The sequence below is a fragment of the Eschscholzia californica genome, unplaced genomic scaffold, assembly GCF_041429995.1.
Source record: "Eschscholzia californica isolate CP2 unplaced genomic scaffold, dmEscCali1.0.p SCAF_2, whole genome shotgun sequence".
Lineage (NCBI taxonomy): Eukaryota > Viridiplantae > Streptophyta > Magnoliopsida > Ranunculales > Papaveraceae > Eschscholzia > Eschscholzia californica.
In genome coordinates, this window is record NW_028238309.1 from 43262063 (window position 1) to 43277256 (window position 15194).

Here is a 15194-nt window from a genome sequence, read left to right on the forward strand (position 1 = left end):
CTTATTATTTCGAAACGTTCCAACTCTCTATCGACTGTTACATTTCTTCAACTTCTCCATCAATGACAACCGTTCTAGCTCTCATCCTCTCATCAGGTGTAATCCATCGCTACGATCGAACTCTAGACTAATAATTAATTCTCATCAGGTGATTATTTTACTTAAACTTTCGTTCTTTTATTTTTAGAGTTTTTGGCACTATTTTGATTTATGGATTTCTTACTTCAGATGTGATTTAGATTCTATTTAAGAATATGTTCTTCATAGTACAAGGATCAAAACAGTTTGAAGTTTAGAGATTTATGGATTTCTTACTTCAGAGGTGATTTGGATTTTATCTAAGAATATTTTCTTCACAGTATTTTTATTGTATTTGTTACTTTAGAGGTGATTTGGATTCTATCTAAGAATATGTTCTTCATAGTATTTTTATTGTATTTGTTTTTATTATTTCTTGTGTATAGATTATCAAGGAAGTTATTTTTTTTAATTTCTGATTACTAACAAAGTTTTTCTCCAATTTCATTGTTAGATTGTTTAAGAACTTTAATCGCTACTTAAAAATGTTGTTTCCTGGTTTTCTCTTGCTCAGAAAGTGTTTGATTAAATGGCAGTGGAAAACTGAAATGGTTTCATCATGCTTAAAAAGTGTTAAATGAATCAGTTTCAGATTTTCCTTCTTTCGGGTGTGAGTTGTTATCAATTTAGAAATGTGAACTGCAATCATACTACTTTGTATTTTACTAAATATTGAGATATCTGTAATTCGTTTAATGGTAGAAAGCAACTCATATGTAGTGCATTGAACTAAAAATCAGGTTATAGACCCAAATACTCAAATAAGATTAAATGAAGAGTAGTAGTAGTGGTAGTAATAGTATTAATAGAGTAATAATGTAAAAGACCTCTTAGTTTAGACCCAACACAGAAAAAAAAAGGAGTAGTAGTAGAGTAGTTAGACCGTGTGATCAATAGTACTACTCATTATGAGAAAAATACGTCTCCGATGTACCGAACTAATGTTGAAGACCTCTTAGTTCAGACCCAACACAGAAAAAGGACAACGTGAACTAATGTACCTACTGACTTTTTGTAAGGTTATAATCATAATGTTAACAATAATCAACAAAGAAATAAAGGGTCCCCAAAAGATTGCAGAATGGAAAATAAGACATCTAACAAATCCTAAACCTTTATTTTGTCTAATTCATGAATATATTGCACAATATTAGGACCATACAACTGTCAATTTAAGGGTGGGACCAAATGAATTATTGTGTAGACCTAAAAACATATGACACATTTTAACAAAAAAAAAAAACATATGACACACCAATCCAATTCAACGGGGCAGTAACAACTTTTTTAACTTGAAGCGTAAGCATCTCAGTTGCAAAATAAATGGCTTGGATGCAACTGAGAGTCTAGATCTCTTCTTTGCTTCAACATGGAAGAAAAAAAAAAACTTTTGCTGTTATGTTGGTTCAGACTTCATGATCACCTTCTCCTTCTCTTCATTTCTTGTTTTTTTCTACAACCAATACAACAACCAATATCCGAAATTTTGGACTTTTACAGACTTTCTTCCCTGTCAAAGATAAACATAAGATTCAACTCATATATTATATATTGTGAAACCGGATGAAAGAGTATACCTCCTATACCAATAAAGTCTCTCCGTTTTTGGTCTTTAAGTTTGTACCGTTATGTGTCGACATATTTCTGACATTGTCTTCTTTGGAGTGCTTAAAACATTCTCCTTATCAGTTAGACCCAGGAGATCATTTACAATCTTCACAATCCTTAAGTTAGTAACAAAGAGGTATCGACTGTGCATCCGCAACCTGATTACCTTTTTCTTTCTCCATTTCTACTTCCAAAAGAAACAACCAGATTGTTAAGCCACAAGTTACGGTTATGTATTAGACCACTAAAAAAATGAATGAACGTCAGCGATGCAGCATATAAAAGAACACATTTTAGATAGATATAGAACTCACTGACTGTAGATGAAAGAAAATAGTTAATAATCAGAAGGTTGAAAGAGTCCTAATGAAATAAAAGAGCCAAAAATAAGAAAACACATAGCAATCTAAAAAACATAATTAGGTCAGGGTGCTACTTACTCATCATTAGGCCAATGAATAAAAAAATGACCATTTACTAATTTTAAGTAACAACTTGCAACTACAATAGAAGCGGCAGTATCTGGTAAAGCGTAAAATATCACATATTTTCTTTTCCTCTGTTTAACACTCATGCAAGCGATCTCATCTATAAAGAATATGGTAACTAACATTCCCAACAAAAAGACAGGGAAACTCAATAACAAAGAGCAACAGGGATCTGACATCAAAAGCGACTTCTATAAAATTAAGGTGGATGCGTCTTTTATTAATATCCAAGAGCCAGCAGGTTACAGATGCATCTTGATAAATGCTCAGTCAAAATTCATAATGGCGATAGCAGACACTATTCGTGGCCAAAATTCAGAAGAATGCGAATGCCTAGCCATCCTCAATGCGCTCCAATGGGCAAAAGATCTCCAAGTATTGCAATTAGCCATCGAAAGTGATAATCTGAATTTGATCAACAACCTCAATAGCAAAGTCTCGACGATCCATTGGCAGTCAGAGAAACACCTGGAAGCGATAAGGAATATCAAAAGCGAGTTAGACAATATTTTATTCATTCACATTTCGAGAAGCAACAACAAAGAAGCTGATATGTTAGCGAAATGGGCCAGGAGAAATCAGAAATGACAGGCCTGGAACTCGCTACAAGCTCTGACTTCGGATCTTGGTTCTTAGTTGGTTTCTTTTCATTTCCTTTCAAAAAAAAAAAAAAAAAAGTGGCTTCAAATGGGAACAAACAGCGGTGTATAGATTCCTTGAAATTTAAAATTTTGCTCTTTAGAGATTCGTAAAAGTTATAACAATTAGTATCAATAAGCTTATTTAGTTACATCAAATCTCGTCAACATTAGCTTTACAACTTTAAAGGGCATCACACCATAGAAAACATACATAAAACTTTCAGTAAGAATTAACAAATGAAATCATATGCTTATCATGTACATTACACAAACAACGATTGTTTGTCGTGGCTCATGAAGTTGGCCCCAACCCTGCGGGTCATACTGCTTCCAGTTGGAGTCTAACCCCAGCTAACTGTAGAGAAGCGGTTCATGAAGTGTTGAATCTCACATCATCAAAACTAATTCGTTTTTCTCATTTATCGTTTGATGGTCTTAGATCGATTGATGAAATTCCGTGAACAAAATAGACAGTAATCAAAATTCAGAAAAATAAATTATTTTTCACGAAAAGGATTCGAGTGATAGATATGATATTGAGTTACAACATATTTCAAATTCATTTTGAGCAGAAAACTACAGATGCATACGTACTAAGTCTAAAATGAAAACTTATGTGCTAGGAAATACTTGTATTCTATGTACATAGGCAACATGTATAAGTGTTTAGAGATGCCTATATGAAACTGAAATCGGTGATCTTTTGATCTTTATGATAGGATAGATTTTCATATGCGCATAAACTCAAGTCCTCATTTGATGGGTATAATATACTCTTGATCTCGAGTCTCTCCTCACTAAATGACTAACTGTATTATATAAGTTGACCGAGAAAAAAGACGATCATCCTAATAGTGCTTCTCAAAAAGTAATCAACAAAGACGGAGCAAAAAAAAGGAAAATTTATTGGTTACCAAAAACAAAAATGATGGGTACGGCAGAACAGAGAAAAGGCAAAGAATCATAAAGACAAATCACAAATGTAGGTGCACGGTCTGGATTCAACCCCCTTCTGAATCTGACTTGAAAGGCCGGGAGTGAACCCACTATTTTAGAAAGATAAAAATGGAAACATTTTAAAAAGATAAAAGTGGTTTGAATCCAGTACATCCATGATCCCATTTCGACCTACATTTGTCCCACTTTTTGGGGCTATCTTAACATTTTTATTTAATTGGACATATCATGGTGTTGGTCGTTCATTATATAATACATTTGTTCCTGACCAGACTACCATCTTCTTGCTCTCACCATTTATACTTCACGGAGCTGTTAATCAACAAACTCATCTAGGATTTTCTTACAGAAAGAAAAATATGACGATTTTACATGACATGATGTTTTTACGGATACACAAATTTGACGAGCAATATATAAACTATAAAGCAGATCGATCAAGCTTGTTATTTCAGATGTCTTTGTATAGAATAATAGTTCGTACTAACAGCCCCATGGGATGATGTTGGGTCCTCTCGGTATTTGTATTTACTTGGCATCGCAGAGACCGGTGGCTGGATCACAGAACCCATCTCGGTCAAGCAGCTTTTGCGTTGGAGCACTTAACAGCGGGGAAGATGGAGTACCGTATGCACTACGCTGACTATTTCCGCAACCTAGAGTTTGGTTGCATGTTTTTTTGTTCTTTTTTTATTGTTCGATAATCTTGTTACAAAGAATTGAATCATATTTCCACCATTTGCACAATGTTTCTGTCATTTCTACTAATTTTAATTTTTTCCACACTGACCTAAATATCGTCACTTCTAAGTCGACCAAATATAGACATGAATCGAAATTTAATACCTTGGTTACGATCATAAAATACAATTCTACATTAGGTTCATTTTTACACAATGTCCAGATGATCCAAAAGTGTAAAAAGAAAAATAGAAAATAATTTCAACCAACCACTACTGACGAGTCACCATATCTGATGCTATTGGTAATGAAATTAGTATATAAAATATTCAGAAGACAACTACAGATATTGAATCGAGTTAAAATGTTATGAATTGATATCATTATCCTTTATTATGACCTTTGAATTCATTTTATTTAGTATTATCACTAAAGAGTTCCTTGGCTAAAGAGAATTCTGGGCTTCCACAATGAATTATATATGATTACAAAGATACTATCACAAATAACATCAATAGTTATTTTCTTTTAACAAAATATTAATAGATTACGAAAATATGAGGTAGCAGATAAACAGTAGCAAGCAGAATATTGACAGTTAGAAACAATAAAATCATGAGAAACAAAATAATACCTGCTTTTGGGAAAGGTCCAAGACAGCATCACTGAAATCAGCACCTTCAGTGGTTGCACACTTGCACCACCAAGATCACTGCGAGTCAGAACTGATCTAACCAGCACAACATTTGAGGGATTAGCCTCTCGTTAAGAACCTGGTCATTAGTGTACTAAAATTCATTGCCGTACAATCAAGTACTTAATAAGATTTAATTTAATTTTTTTTGAAACTTCTAATAATAATAATAATATAACAATGTATTTTTCTTGGTATAACATATTGGGAAATTTTAAAAGGCCCCCCGTTTTTGTTAAAAGGCCTCCCCGCTAAAAGCGCCCCTCATTATAACCCATTTGGTTATAGGGCCCCCTCTGCAAAGGAGCACCTCCCTCTTCTATATTTGACCTAATGGCAAAGTTAACGCCGTTAGGTCAAACTTAACCCAAGACCAAAATTGACCCTAAAACCCTTGACCATCTCCTTCCCAACCAGTTTCTCCAAAATCCCTTCTCTCTTTCTATCTCCCGCCTTCTCTCTCTCTCCCGCCTTCTCTCTCTCTCCCGCCTTCTCTCTCTCTCTCGTGCTTTGGATCTCTGTCGCCCTCTCTCTCATTCTTCACCATTGTACCAAGGAACAGTTAGTATATCTCTCTCTCTCCTTATATCTTTCTCTCTCTATATATATATATGTCTTGCTCTAGATTTGAGTTCGAATTTAGGGTTTTTATACAAAGGGGTTTTTGGTTTGTTGAAGGAGGGATAGTTTCATAACACATAGGGTTTTGTTATTTCTGATGTTTATTTAGGGAAAGTTTGATTTTTACATACCCAATAGTATAGTTAGTTTATATTAATAATAGGGTTTTGATTGGATTGAATGTGTGAATTTTCATGATTTTTACATACCCAATTGTTATGATGTTCATGATTTTGGTTTAATTTAGTTTAAGTTAGAATTTTAATGCTTAAAAATCATAATACGGTCGTACCAGACCGTAGAGATAGAAAACCCCCAATTTTTTCTTCACCAAGCATATTTTCGGTCGAACCAGACCGTTTTTATGCACAAAATTCGGCTCGAGCCCACCGTAAAAATGCACAGTAGCTACTGTGCATTTTTACGGTGGGCTCGAGCCGTATTTTGTGCATATTTTCGGTTCGAGCCCACCGTAAAAATGCACAGTAGCTACTGTGCATTTTTACGGTGGGCTCGAGCCGAATTTTTTGCATATTTTCGGTTCGAGCCCACCGAAAATATGCACAGTAGGTCAAATTTTGTTGTCTTTATTTATGCTTTCTAATGCCATTTTTTCCAAGTTGTTTGACTTTCTATGCCGCCATCTAAAGAAGAATGTGGAGACCTGTTCACAATATAACAAGCTGTAGCAACAGATTCTGCCCACCATTCTACGCCTAATCCCGAATTGGAGCGCATACATCTAGCCTTCTCAAGTAGTGTACGGTTCAATCTCTCTGCGACTCCATTCTGCTGAGGTGTGTTTACTACTGTCCAGTGCCTCACAATGCCTTCCTGATTACAAAACTCCTTGAATGCCCCATCCGTGTACTCGGTCCCATTATCCGACCTTAACGTCTTCAGCTTTCGACCAGTTTTGTTCTCAACCATTGCTTTCCACACCAGGAACGTGTTGAATACCTCATTCTTATGCTTCAGAAAATAAAGCCAGACAAATCTCGAATGATCATCAACGAATGTAACAAAATACCTGGAACCACCCTTGGAAGGTAACTTTGCCGGTCCCCAGACATCGGTGTGTACGTAGTCTAACACCTCTTTGCTCCTGTGCTTGCTTGTAGAGAACGTCACCCTCTGTGCCTTCCCGAACACACAATGCTCACAAAACTCCATGCAAGGCTTCTTCATGTCCTTCAACAAGCCTTTCCCGCACATCAAAGATAGACCCTTTTCTGACATATGCCCAAGGCGCATATGCCAAAGCCTCGTACTAGCCGTTGGATCCCTTCCACTGATTCCTACTGCTACATCTCCCGTAATTGTTGTTCCCAAAAGTTTGTATAAATTACCATAACGAGTACCTCTCATTACCACCAAAGAACCCTTAACGACTTTTATGGAGCCATTCTCTATAATTATCTTACAGCCGTTCCGCTCCAACACACCAAGGGAAATTAGATTTTTCCGCAAATCGGGTATGTGTCTCACGTCCGTCAATGTTCTCACCACTCCATCGTGCATCTTGATCCGTATTGTTCCGAGTCCCATAGTTTTACATATACTATCATCACCCAGTATAACTGTACCACCGTCTATACTCCTATAGGTAGTAAACCACTCCCTATTTGGACACATATGGTGTGACGCCCCTGAATCAAGCATCCACTTATCGGAGATCTTCTCAGACACCTCTGTTATCGAGAAACATTCGTCAGGGTCTTCTGACACATATCCCGCCTCTTGCATCTCTTGTTTCTCCTTGTAGCCTTCGTTCTTTTGCTTCAACTTTCTTTTTGGACAAGCCGCTTTAAAGTGGCCAAGCTCACCACAACTAAAGCATGTTTTGTTGAAAGAGCCTCTAGATTTGGATCTAGATTTCCCGCCCTCTTTCCCTTTCCCCTTTCATTACTCCTCCCCCTCGTTACAAACAACCCTTGTGCTTGATCCTTGTCTACTCCACCCGACGCCATACTGTTAGTAGCAACCTTACGAAGGTCATCCGCTAATAACGAATTTCTCGTCTCTTCCATGCTTAGACTATCACCTGAAGGATATATCCGTTCGGTCTGAAGGAGATGTCCTTCCGAAGGAGTGTCCTTCGACCAAGGTGGCAATGCGATCAATTTGTCAGTTAGGATAACGATGACCACACGTAAAGATCATCCAGTCCGGTCCAATTAGGGGTCGTAATGCTTTGCTAGAAGCCAACTACGATCGTCGGATCAAGGAGTTGATTCGCGACTAACATAGACCGGATCCTACAACGGGTTACACATAAGAGTGGTAGCTTGATCGGAGAGACTTGACTAGACGGGAACAGGCTAAAGATGGATGGGATCCAACTAGAAAGGCCGAAAGGGTTCGAATGGAGATTCGGATCAAGATAGAAAGAACCGGGCCTTAAAAGGGGTGCCCCGGGGAAGGCTCATAAGGCCGGCCATGTGATGGCCGACCAGAGCAAGTGGGCCGGCCATAGAAAGCCCATGGTGGGTTGTTCTGGCCGGCCACACTAAAGGGACTTGTCAAAATACCCCAAAAGGGTATTTTGGTAATTATCTTTTCTATGACCCGAAAATAGAAAGACCTAATCTTGATGGGATTCTAATTAGGGTTTGTCTATATATTGGGTCAGTTGAGAACAGAAAAGGTGTGGATTTTTCTCTAAGGAAAAATATACAGCTCTCTCTCTCTCTCTGAATATACAGCTATTGGAGAGAGAGGAATATAGAGAAAAAGCTCCCGTTCTATCAATCTAGTCAAGAAGAAGAGTTCTTCTCAACCTTCTAATAAGTCCTAGCAGTCTGAAAGGAAGGGAGATCAAGTCTATTCACTCGGTGTCTCAAGTAGAGGAGCTACAATTGGAGCTCTCGATCTTTACATGCGATTGGAATGGTTCGAGGGAAAAACGCGTTAAGGTATTTATCCCTCTTCTAGTTCATTGATTAGTTTATGCATATGATCCTGGGAAATCTAGTGTTAACATATGATGTTTGAGATTCCGCTTAGAACACTAGATAGTGTATAGGATACACAAAACCCTACATCACCAACAAGCATCAAAGTTTGAACAAGGTTCTCATAGGATTTAGGCAATGAAAGTAACAATATAAGGGCTTGGTCCTCATCCTCAACCTTAACATCAATATCCTTCAAATCTGAGATAATCCTGTCAAACCTATTCACATATTCCTGAATAGAAAAACCCTCTTCCATTCTACATGTGAATAATTTGGATTTTAAGTAGACCCGATTCGTTAAAGTTTTCGTCATGAAACTGCTTTCTAGCTTTAACCAAACACCCGCCGCCGTTGTTTCTTCGTCTACTAGGAACGCCACGTCCCTCTCAAGACACAACATAATGGTAGCCCGTGCTTCGAGGTCTAACTCTTCCCAATCCTCATCTGACATATCTCCTGGTTTCTTTCCCATCAACGTCTTGTGTAATTTCTGCGAGATTAACAGATTCTTCATCTGCATCCGCCAATAAGAAAAATCGTTTTTCCCATCGAACTTCTCTATCTCATATTTCCCTGATTTGACCGTACCACTTCTCGATCCCATCTTCTCTTCGTTCAATCTCAACAAGGCTCTGATACCAATTGTTATAACTAAAAGTCGCGGAAGCTATCGAACCTATCCTAGAAATTGATCCGATTATGAAGATGAATCGAAAAGCTAAGTCAAAGTCAAATATGCGAACAGAATTTAACGAGGTTCGGCTTTAAAGCCTACGTCCTCGGGCGAACAAGAAATCTTTATTGAAGGATAGATGAAGACGACTCACACAACCCGCAAGTTCGTCCCAAGATGGTACCGTATAGAAATTAACCTTCTATACTAAATCTTCGACGACCGAGAAATTTAACACCGCTCAAAACTATGAACAAAAAATCTCTCTTACTTGCTCTCTCTCTAGCTCTCTCTAAAGAAGAGTTGTGTTTGTTGTTGATGATAGGCTCTCAATACCCCATATATATATATATGCAAGGGTTTCCAAATTTTGAGTCCAATTTGGACTCAAAATTGGAGTCGGTGGAATGGGATGCCAATTCCACCGACCTTCACCAAACCGCCTACCAATTTGATGAAACCGCCTCATTGATGAAACCGCCTCTTACAAGACAGTAATCAAAATTCAGAAAAATAAATTATTTTTCACGAAAAAGATTCGAGTGGTAGATATGATATTGAGTTACAACATATTTCAAATTCATTTTGAGCAGAAAACTACAGATGCATACGTACTAAGTCTAAAATGAAAACTGATGTGCTGGGAAATACTTGTATTCTATGTACATAGGCAACATGTATAAGTGTTTAGAGATGCCTATATGAAACTGAAATCGGTGATCTTTTGATCTTTATAATAGGATAGATTTTCATATGCGCATAAACTCAAGTCCTCATTTGATGGGTATAATATACTCTTGATCTCGAGTCTCTCCTCACTAAATGACTAACTGTATTATATAAGTTGACCGAGAAAAAAGACGATCATCCTAATAGTGCTTCTCAAAAAGTAATCAACAAAGACGGAGCAAAAAAAAGGAAAATTTATTGGTTACCAAAAACAAAAATGATGGGTACGGCAGAACAGAGAAAAGGCAAAGAATCATAAAGACAAATCACAAATGTAGGTGCACGGTCTGGATTCAACCCCCTTCTGAATCTGACTTGAAAGGCCGGGAGTGAACCCACTATTTTAGAAAGATAAAAATGGAAACATTTTAAAAAGATAAAAGTGGTTTGAATCCAGTACATCCATGATCCCATTTCGACCTACATTTGTCCCACTTTTTGGGGCTATCTTAACATTTTTATTTAATTGGACATATCATGGTGTTGGTCGTTCATTATATAATACATTTGTTCCTGACCAGACTACCATCTTCTTGCTCTCACCATTTATACTTCAGGGAGCTGTTAATCAACAAACTCATCTAGGATTTTCTTACAGAAAGAAAAATATGACGATTTTACATGACATGATGTTTTTACGGATACACAAATTTGACGAGCAATATATAAACTATAAAGCAGATCGATCAAGCTTGTTATTTCAGATGTCTTTGTATAGAATAATAGTTCGTACTAACAGCCCCATGGGATGATGTTGGGTCCTCTCGGTATTTGTATTTACTTGGCATCGCAGAGACCGGTGGCTGGATCACAGAACCCATCTCGGTCAAGCAGCTTTTGCGTTGGAGCACTTAACAGCGGGGAAGATGGAGTACCGTATGCACTACGCTGACTATTTCCGCAACCTAGAGTTTGGTTGCATATTTTTTTTGTTCTCTTTTTATTGTTTGATAATCTTGTTACAAAGAATTGAATCATATTTCCACCATTTGCACAATGTTTCTGTCATTTCTACTATTTTAGTTCTTTCCACACTGACCTAAATATCGTCACTTCTAAGTCGACCAAATATAGACATGAATTGAAATTTAATACCTTGGTTACGATCATAAAATACAATTATTCATTAGGTTCATTTTTACACAATGTTCAGATGATCCAAAAGTGTAAAAAGAAAAATATAAAATAATTTCAACCAACCACTACTGACGAGTCACCATATCTGATGCTATTGGTAATGAAATTAGTATATAAAATATTCAGAAGACAACTATTGATATTGAATCGAGTTAGAATGTTATGAATTGATATCATTATCCTTTATTATGACCTTTGAATTCATTTTATTTAGTATTATCACTAAAGAGTTCCTTGGCTAAAGAGAATTCTGGGCTTCCACAATGAATTATATATGATTACAAAGATACTATCACAAATAACATCAATAGTTATTTTCTTTTAACAAAATATTAATAGATTACGAAAATATGAGGTAGCAGATAAACAGTAGCAAGCAGAATATTGACAGTTAGAAACAATAAAATCATGAGAAACAAAATAATACCTGCTTTTGGGAAAGGTCCAAGACAGCATCACTGAAATCAGCACCTTCAGTGGTTGCACACTTGCACCACCAAGATCACTGCGAGTCAGAACTGATCTAACCAGCACAACATTTGAGGGATTAGCCTCTCGTTAAGAACCTGGTCATTAGTGTACTAAAATTCATTGCCGTACAATCAAGTACTTAATAAGATTTAATTTAATTTTTTTTGAAACTTCTAATAATAATAATAATATAACAATGTATTTTTCTTGGTATAACATATTGGGAAATTTTAAAAGGCCCCCCCGTTTTTGTTAAAAGGCCTCCCCGCTAAAAGCGCCCCTCATTATAACCCATTTGGTTATAGGGCCCCCTCTGCAAAGGAGCACCTCCCTCTTCTATATTTGACCTAATGGCAAAGTTAACGCCGTTAGGTCAAACTTAACCCAAGACCAAAATTGACCCTAAAACCCTTGACCATCTCCTTCCCAACCAGTTTCTCCAAAATCCCTTCTCTCTTTCTATCTCCCGCCTTCTCTCTCTCTCCCGCCTTCTCTCTCTCTCTCGTGCTTTGGATCTCTGTCGCCCTCTCTCTCATTCTTCACCATTGTACCAAGGAACAGTTAGTATATCTCTCTCTCTCCTTATATCTTTCTCTCTCTCTATATATATATGTCTTGCTCTAGATTTGAGTTCGAATTTAGGGTTTTTATTCAAAGGGGTTTTTGGTTTGTTGAAGGAGGGATAGTTTCATAACACATAGGGTTTTGTTATTTCTGATGTTTATTTAGGGAAAGTTTGATTTTTACATACCCAATAGTATAGTTAGTTTATATTAATAATAGGGTTTTGATTGGATTGAATGTGTGAATTTTCATGATTTTTACATACCCAATTGTTATGATGTTCATGATTTTGGTTTAATTTAGTTTAAGTTAGAATTTTAATGCTTAAAAATCATAATACGGTCGTACCAGACCGTAGAGATAGAAAACCCCCAATTTTTTCTTCACCAAGCATATTTTCGGTCGAACCAGACCGTTTTTATGCACAAAATTCGGCTCGAGCCCACCGTAAAAATGCACAGTAGCTACTGTGCATTTTTACGGTGGGCTCGAGCCGTATTTTGTGCATATTTTCGGTTCGAGCCCACCGTAAAAATGCACAGTAGCTACTGTGCATTTTTACGGTGGGCTCGAGCCGAATTTTGTGCATATTTTCGGTTCGAGCCCACCGAAAATATGCACAGTAGGTCAAATTTTGTTGTCTTTATTTATGCTTTCTAATGCCATTTTTTCCAAGTTGTTTGACTTTATTTATATATCCTATTTTACCTTTAGTCATGTCTGAACGTGTCGCACAAACTGTAAGTGCGAGAAAGAGGAAGGAGGACAAACAATACTCCTCAACCTTTCTAATATGGCTTTTCTCTCAGGACCGGTCGACATATCCCACATGGAGTACAACAATCCTAATTCGTAAGAACTCTGAAGTTCGTTATATACCTCAGGAGTAGGAATAATTGAGAGTTTAGTCTATTGTGGGTCAATGAGTGACAAAGATATCACCTCACCGCGTCTCATAATGATTTCCATCTCGTGAGCACAAGGGAGACCATACACAGACCTATACACACATCCACACAAATTTGAATCAATTCCTATAGTTTTTGCCCGCTCCACCTCATCTGCCAACAGGTCAAGTGCATTGTGTGAGACATAACCCCTGAGTTCCCTAAAGGCGTTGATTTGATGAGACATCTTCACTGATGTACGACTTTTCTCGAATGTAGCTTTAATCGCAACAATCTCTGTCTCAGTCATTGAATGTATAGATTCCCAACATGTGACGAAGTTACCCTCGGATGTATCCAAGTTTCTTTTCAGCTTCGCATGTGCACCTTCAACCCTATTCGTTGTAGTATTACCCAAATGCATCACATTATCGGTCCATGCCGTTACAAAATGTTCCCTAAGTGGCAACCAAGTCTTCTGAACATAAATAACATCAATGGCGTTACTCTTCGACCACGTTGTGACGAAATCTTCAACAGCGCGATTATAATCCGCCTCGGTTTCCGGAAACATGATTAGTCGAAACATTGACATGAACTTTCGGAATGGTTTGTTTTTCAAGTGTGGTTTAACCTTTCCAACCACACACTTATCTATATGGAAAGTACATAATAAACGATCTGCATGTGGGAAGACTTCACCTATTGCATTGATTAATGCTTGTTCCCGATCAGTCAAAAATACCTTCGGCATAGAGTTAGGAGGAAATAATGTCCTCAAACGATTCAAAGCCCAAGTGTATAGATGTTCTGCCTCTCCATCCATAAAAACCATAGCCGCGGTGAATGATTTCATAGTCGAAGTCATCCCAACAATCTCAAGCAATGGTTTCCCGTATCGGTTTGTTTTGTATGTACAATCAAGCATTAACACCGTGTGGAAGCACTTCAGCAATTGGATAGATTCCGGGTGTGCCCAAAATAAGTTAGTAATCTCCCCTGTTTCCTTCTTCATTGAATGCCAATAAACATAATTGTGTTGAACTAAAAATTTCATCAATTGTTGCATAGGAGTTCTACCTTCTTGTTGACTATGCCGGATTCGTATCCTTTCGTTGTATATGGTACGCATTGTCGAGGTATTATCGTTGAATTTTTTCTTTATTTGAGAAAGAATTTGTCGTGGTTTTGTACCACATTGATATAGTTCTTCAACAAAAGCCTTTTCTTCATTATTCAATCTATTGGCATATGCATGCCCAATTAAGGTCACTGCAAGTTCATGATTATGGATCCCACACACAACTTCCACCTTCCACTTGTCTCCGTCTATCGGTATTCCTTTTAACTTGAAGGGGCAATTGCATTTCTTAGTACTCGTTTTTCTCTTTTTGGTGGACGGTTCTTTTGTTTTAGGAATTATTTCTGCCTTAAGATGAGAATGATACTCTCCACTTCTTTCACATCGTAAATCCATCTTCGGTGTTTTACCACCTTTCCGCGCAGCAGACTTACCAATCATAACAACCATCTTGTTTTTTATACCAATTTCTTTTGCCCATTTAACTAACTCATCTCTCGTTTCAAACACTTGTTCAGTTCGAAAATACTCACTAACATCAATGCTGACAAAACCTTCATATGGTCTGTTTTCTTCTTGATTTTCTTCTTTCTTATCTGGAACTTCAAGGTTGGGTTCTTCTTCTCCACATTCACGATTTACAATTTTAAGACATCCAAATTCCGATGATGCTTCGTTTTCTTCGACTGCATCATGCCACCTTTCTTGTGTATTAGAACCTCCAAAATCCCAAGTGTCTGTAGTAATTTGAGATGGAAGTTGAGAAGAAGCCACAGCAGCAAAGCCCTATAAGGAAAAAAGAGAATTTTAGTCAAAACGGCCCGAGACCACCGTTTTATGTATTACTTTACGACTCGAGTCCGCCGAAAATATGCACAATAGCTACTGTGCATAAATTCGGTGGGCACGAACCGAATTTATTGACAT

General features: G+C 37.3%; 1 protein-coding gene across 1 annotated transcript; it reads right to left on the reverse strand.

The window, feature by feature from the left end:
• Positions 1 to 13208: 13208 nt before the first annotated feature.
• Positions 13209 to 15194, reverse strand: LOC147558134 (PKS-NRPS hybrid synthetase cheA-like). The gene is made up of 2 exons (XM_086658988.1): positions 15180 to 15194; positions 13209 to 15053 (listed from the first exon to the last, which is right to left on the reverse strand). Exons 1-2 carry the CDS (start codon positions 15192 to 15194, stop codon positions 13209 to 13211), a joined length of 1860 nt encoding a protein of 619 aa, XP_086515114.1.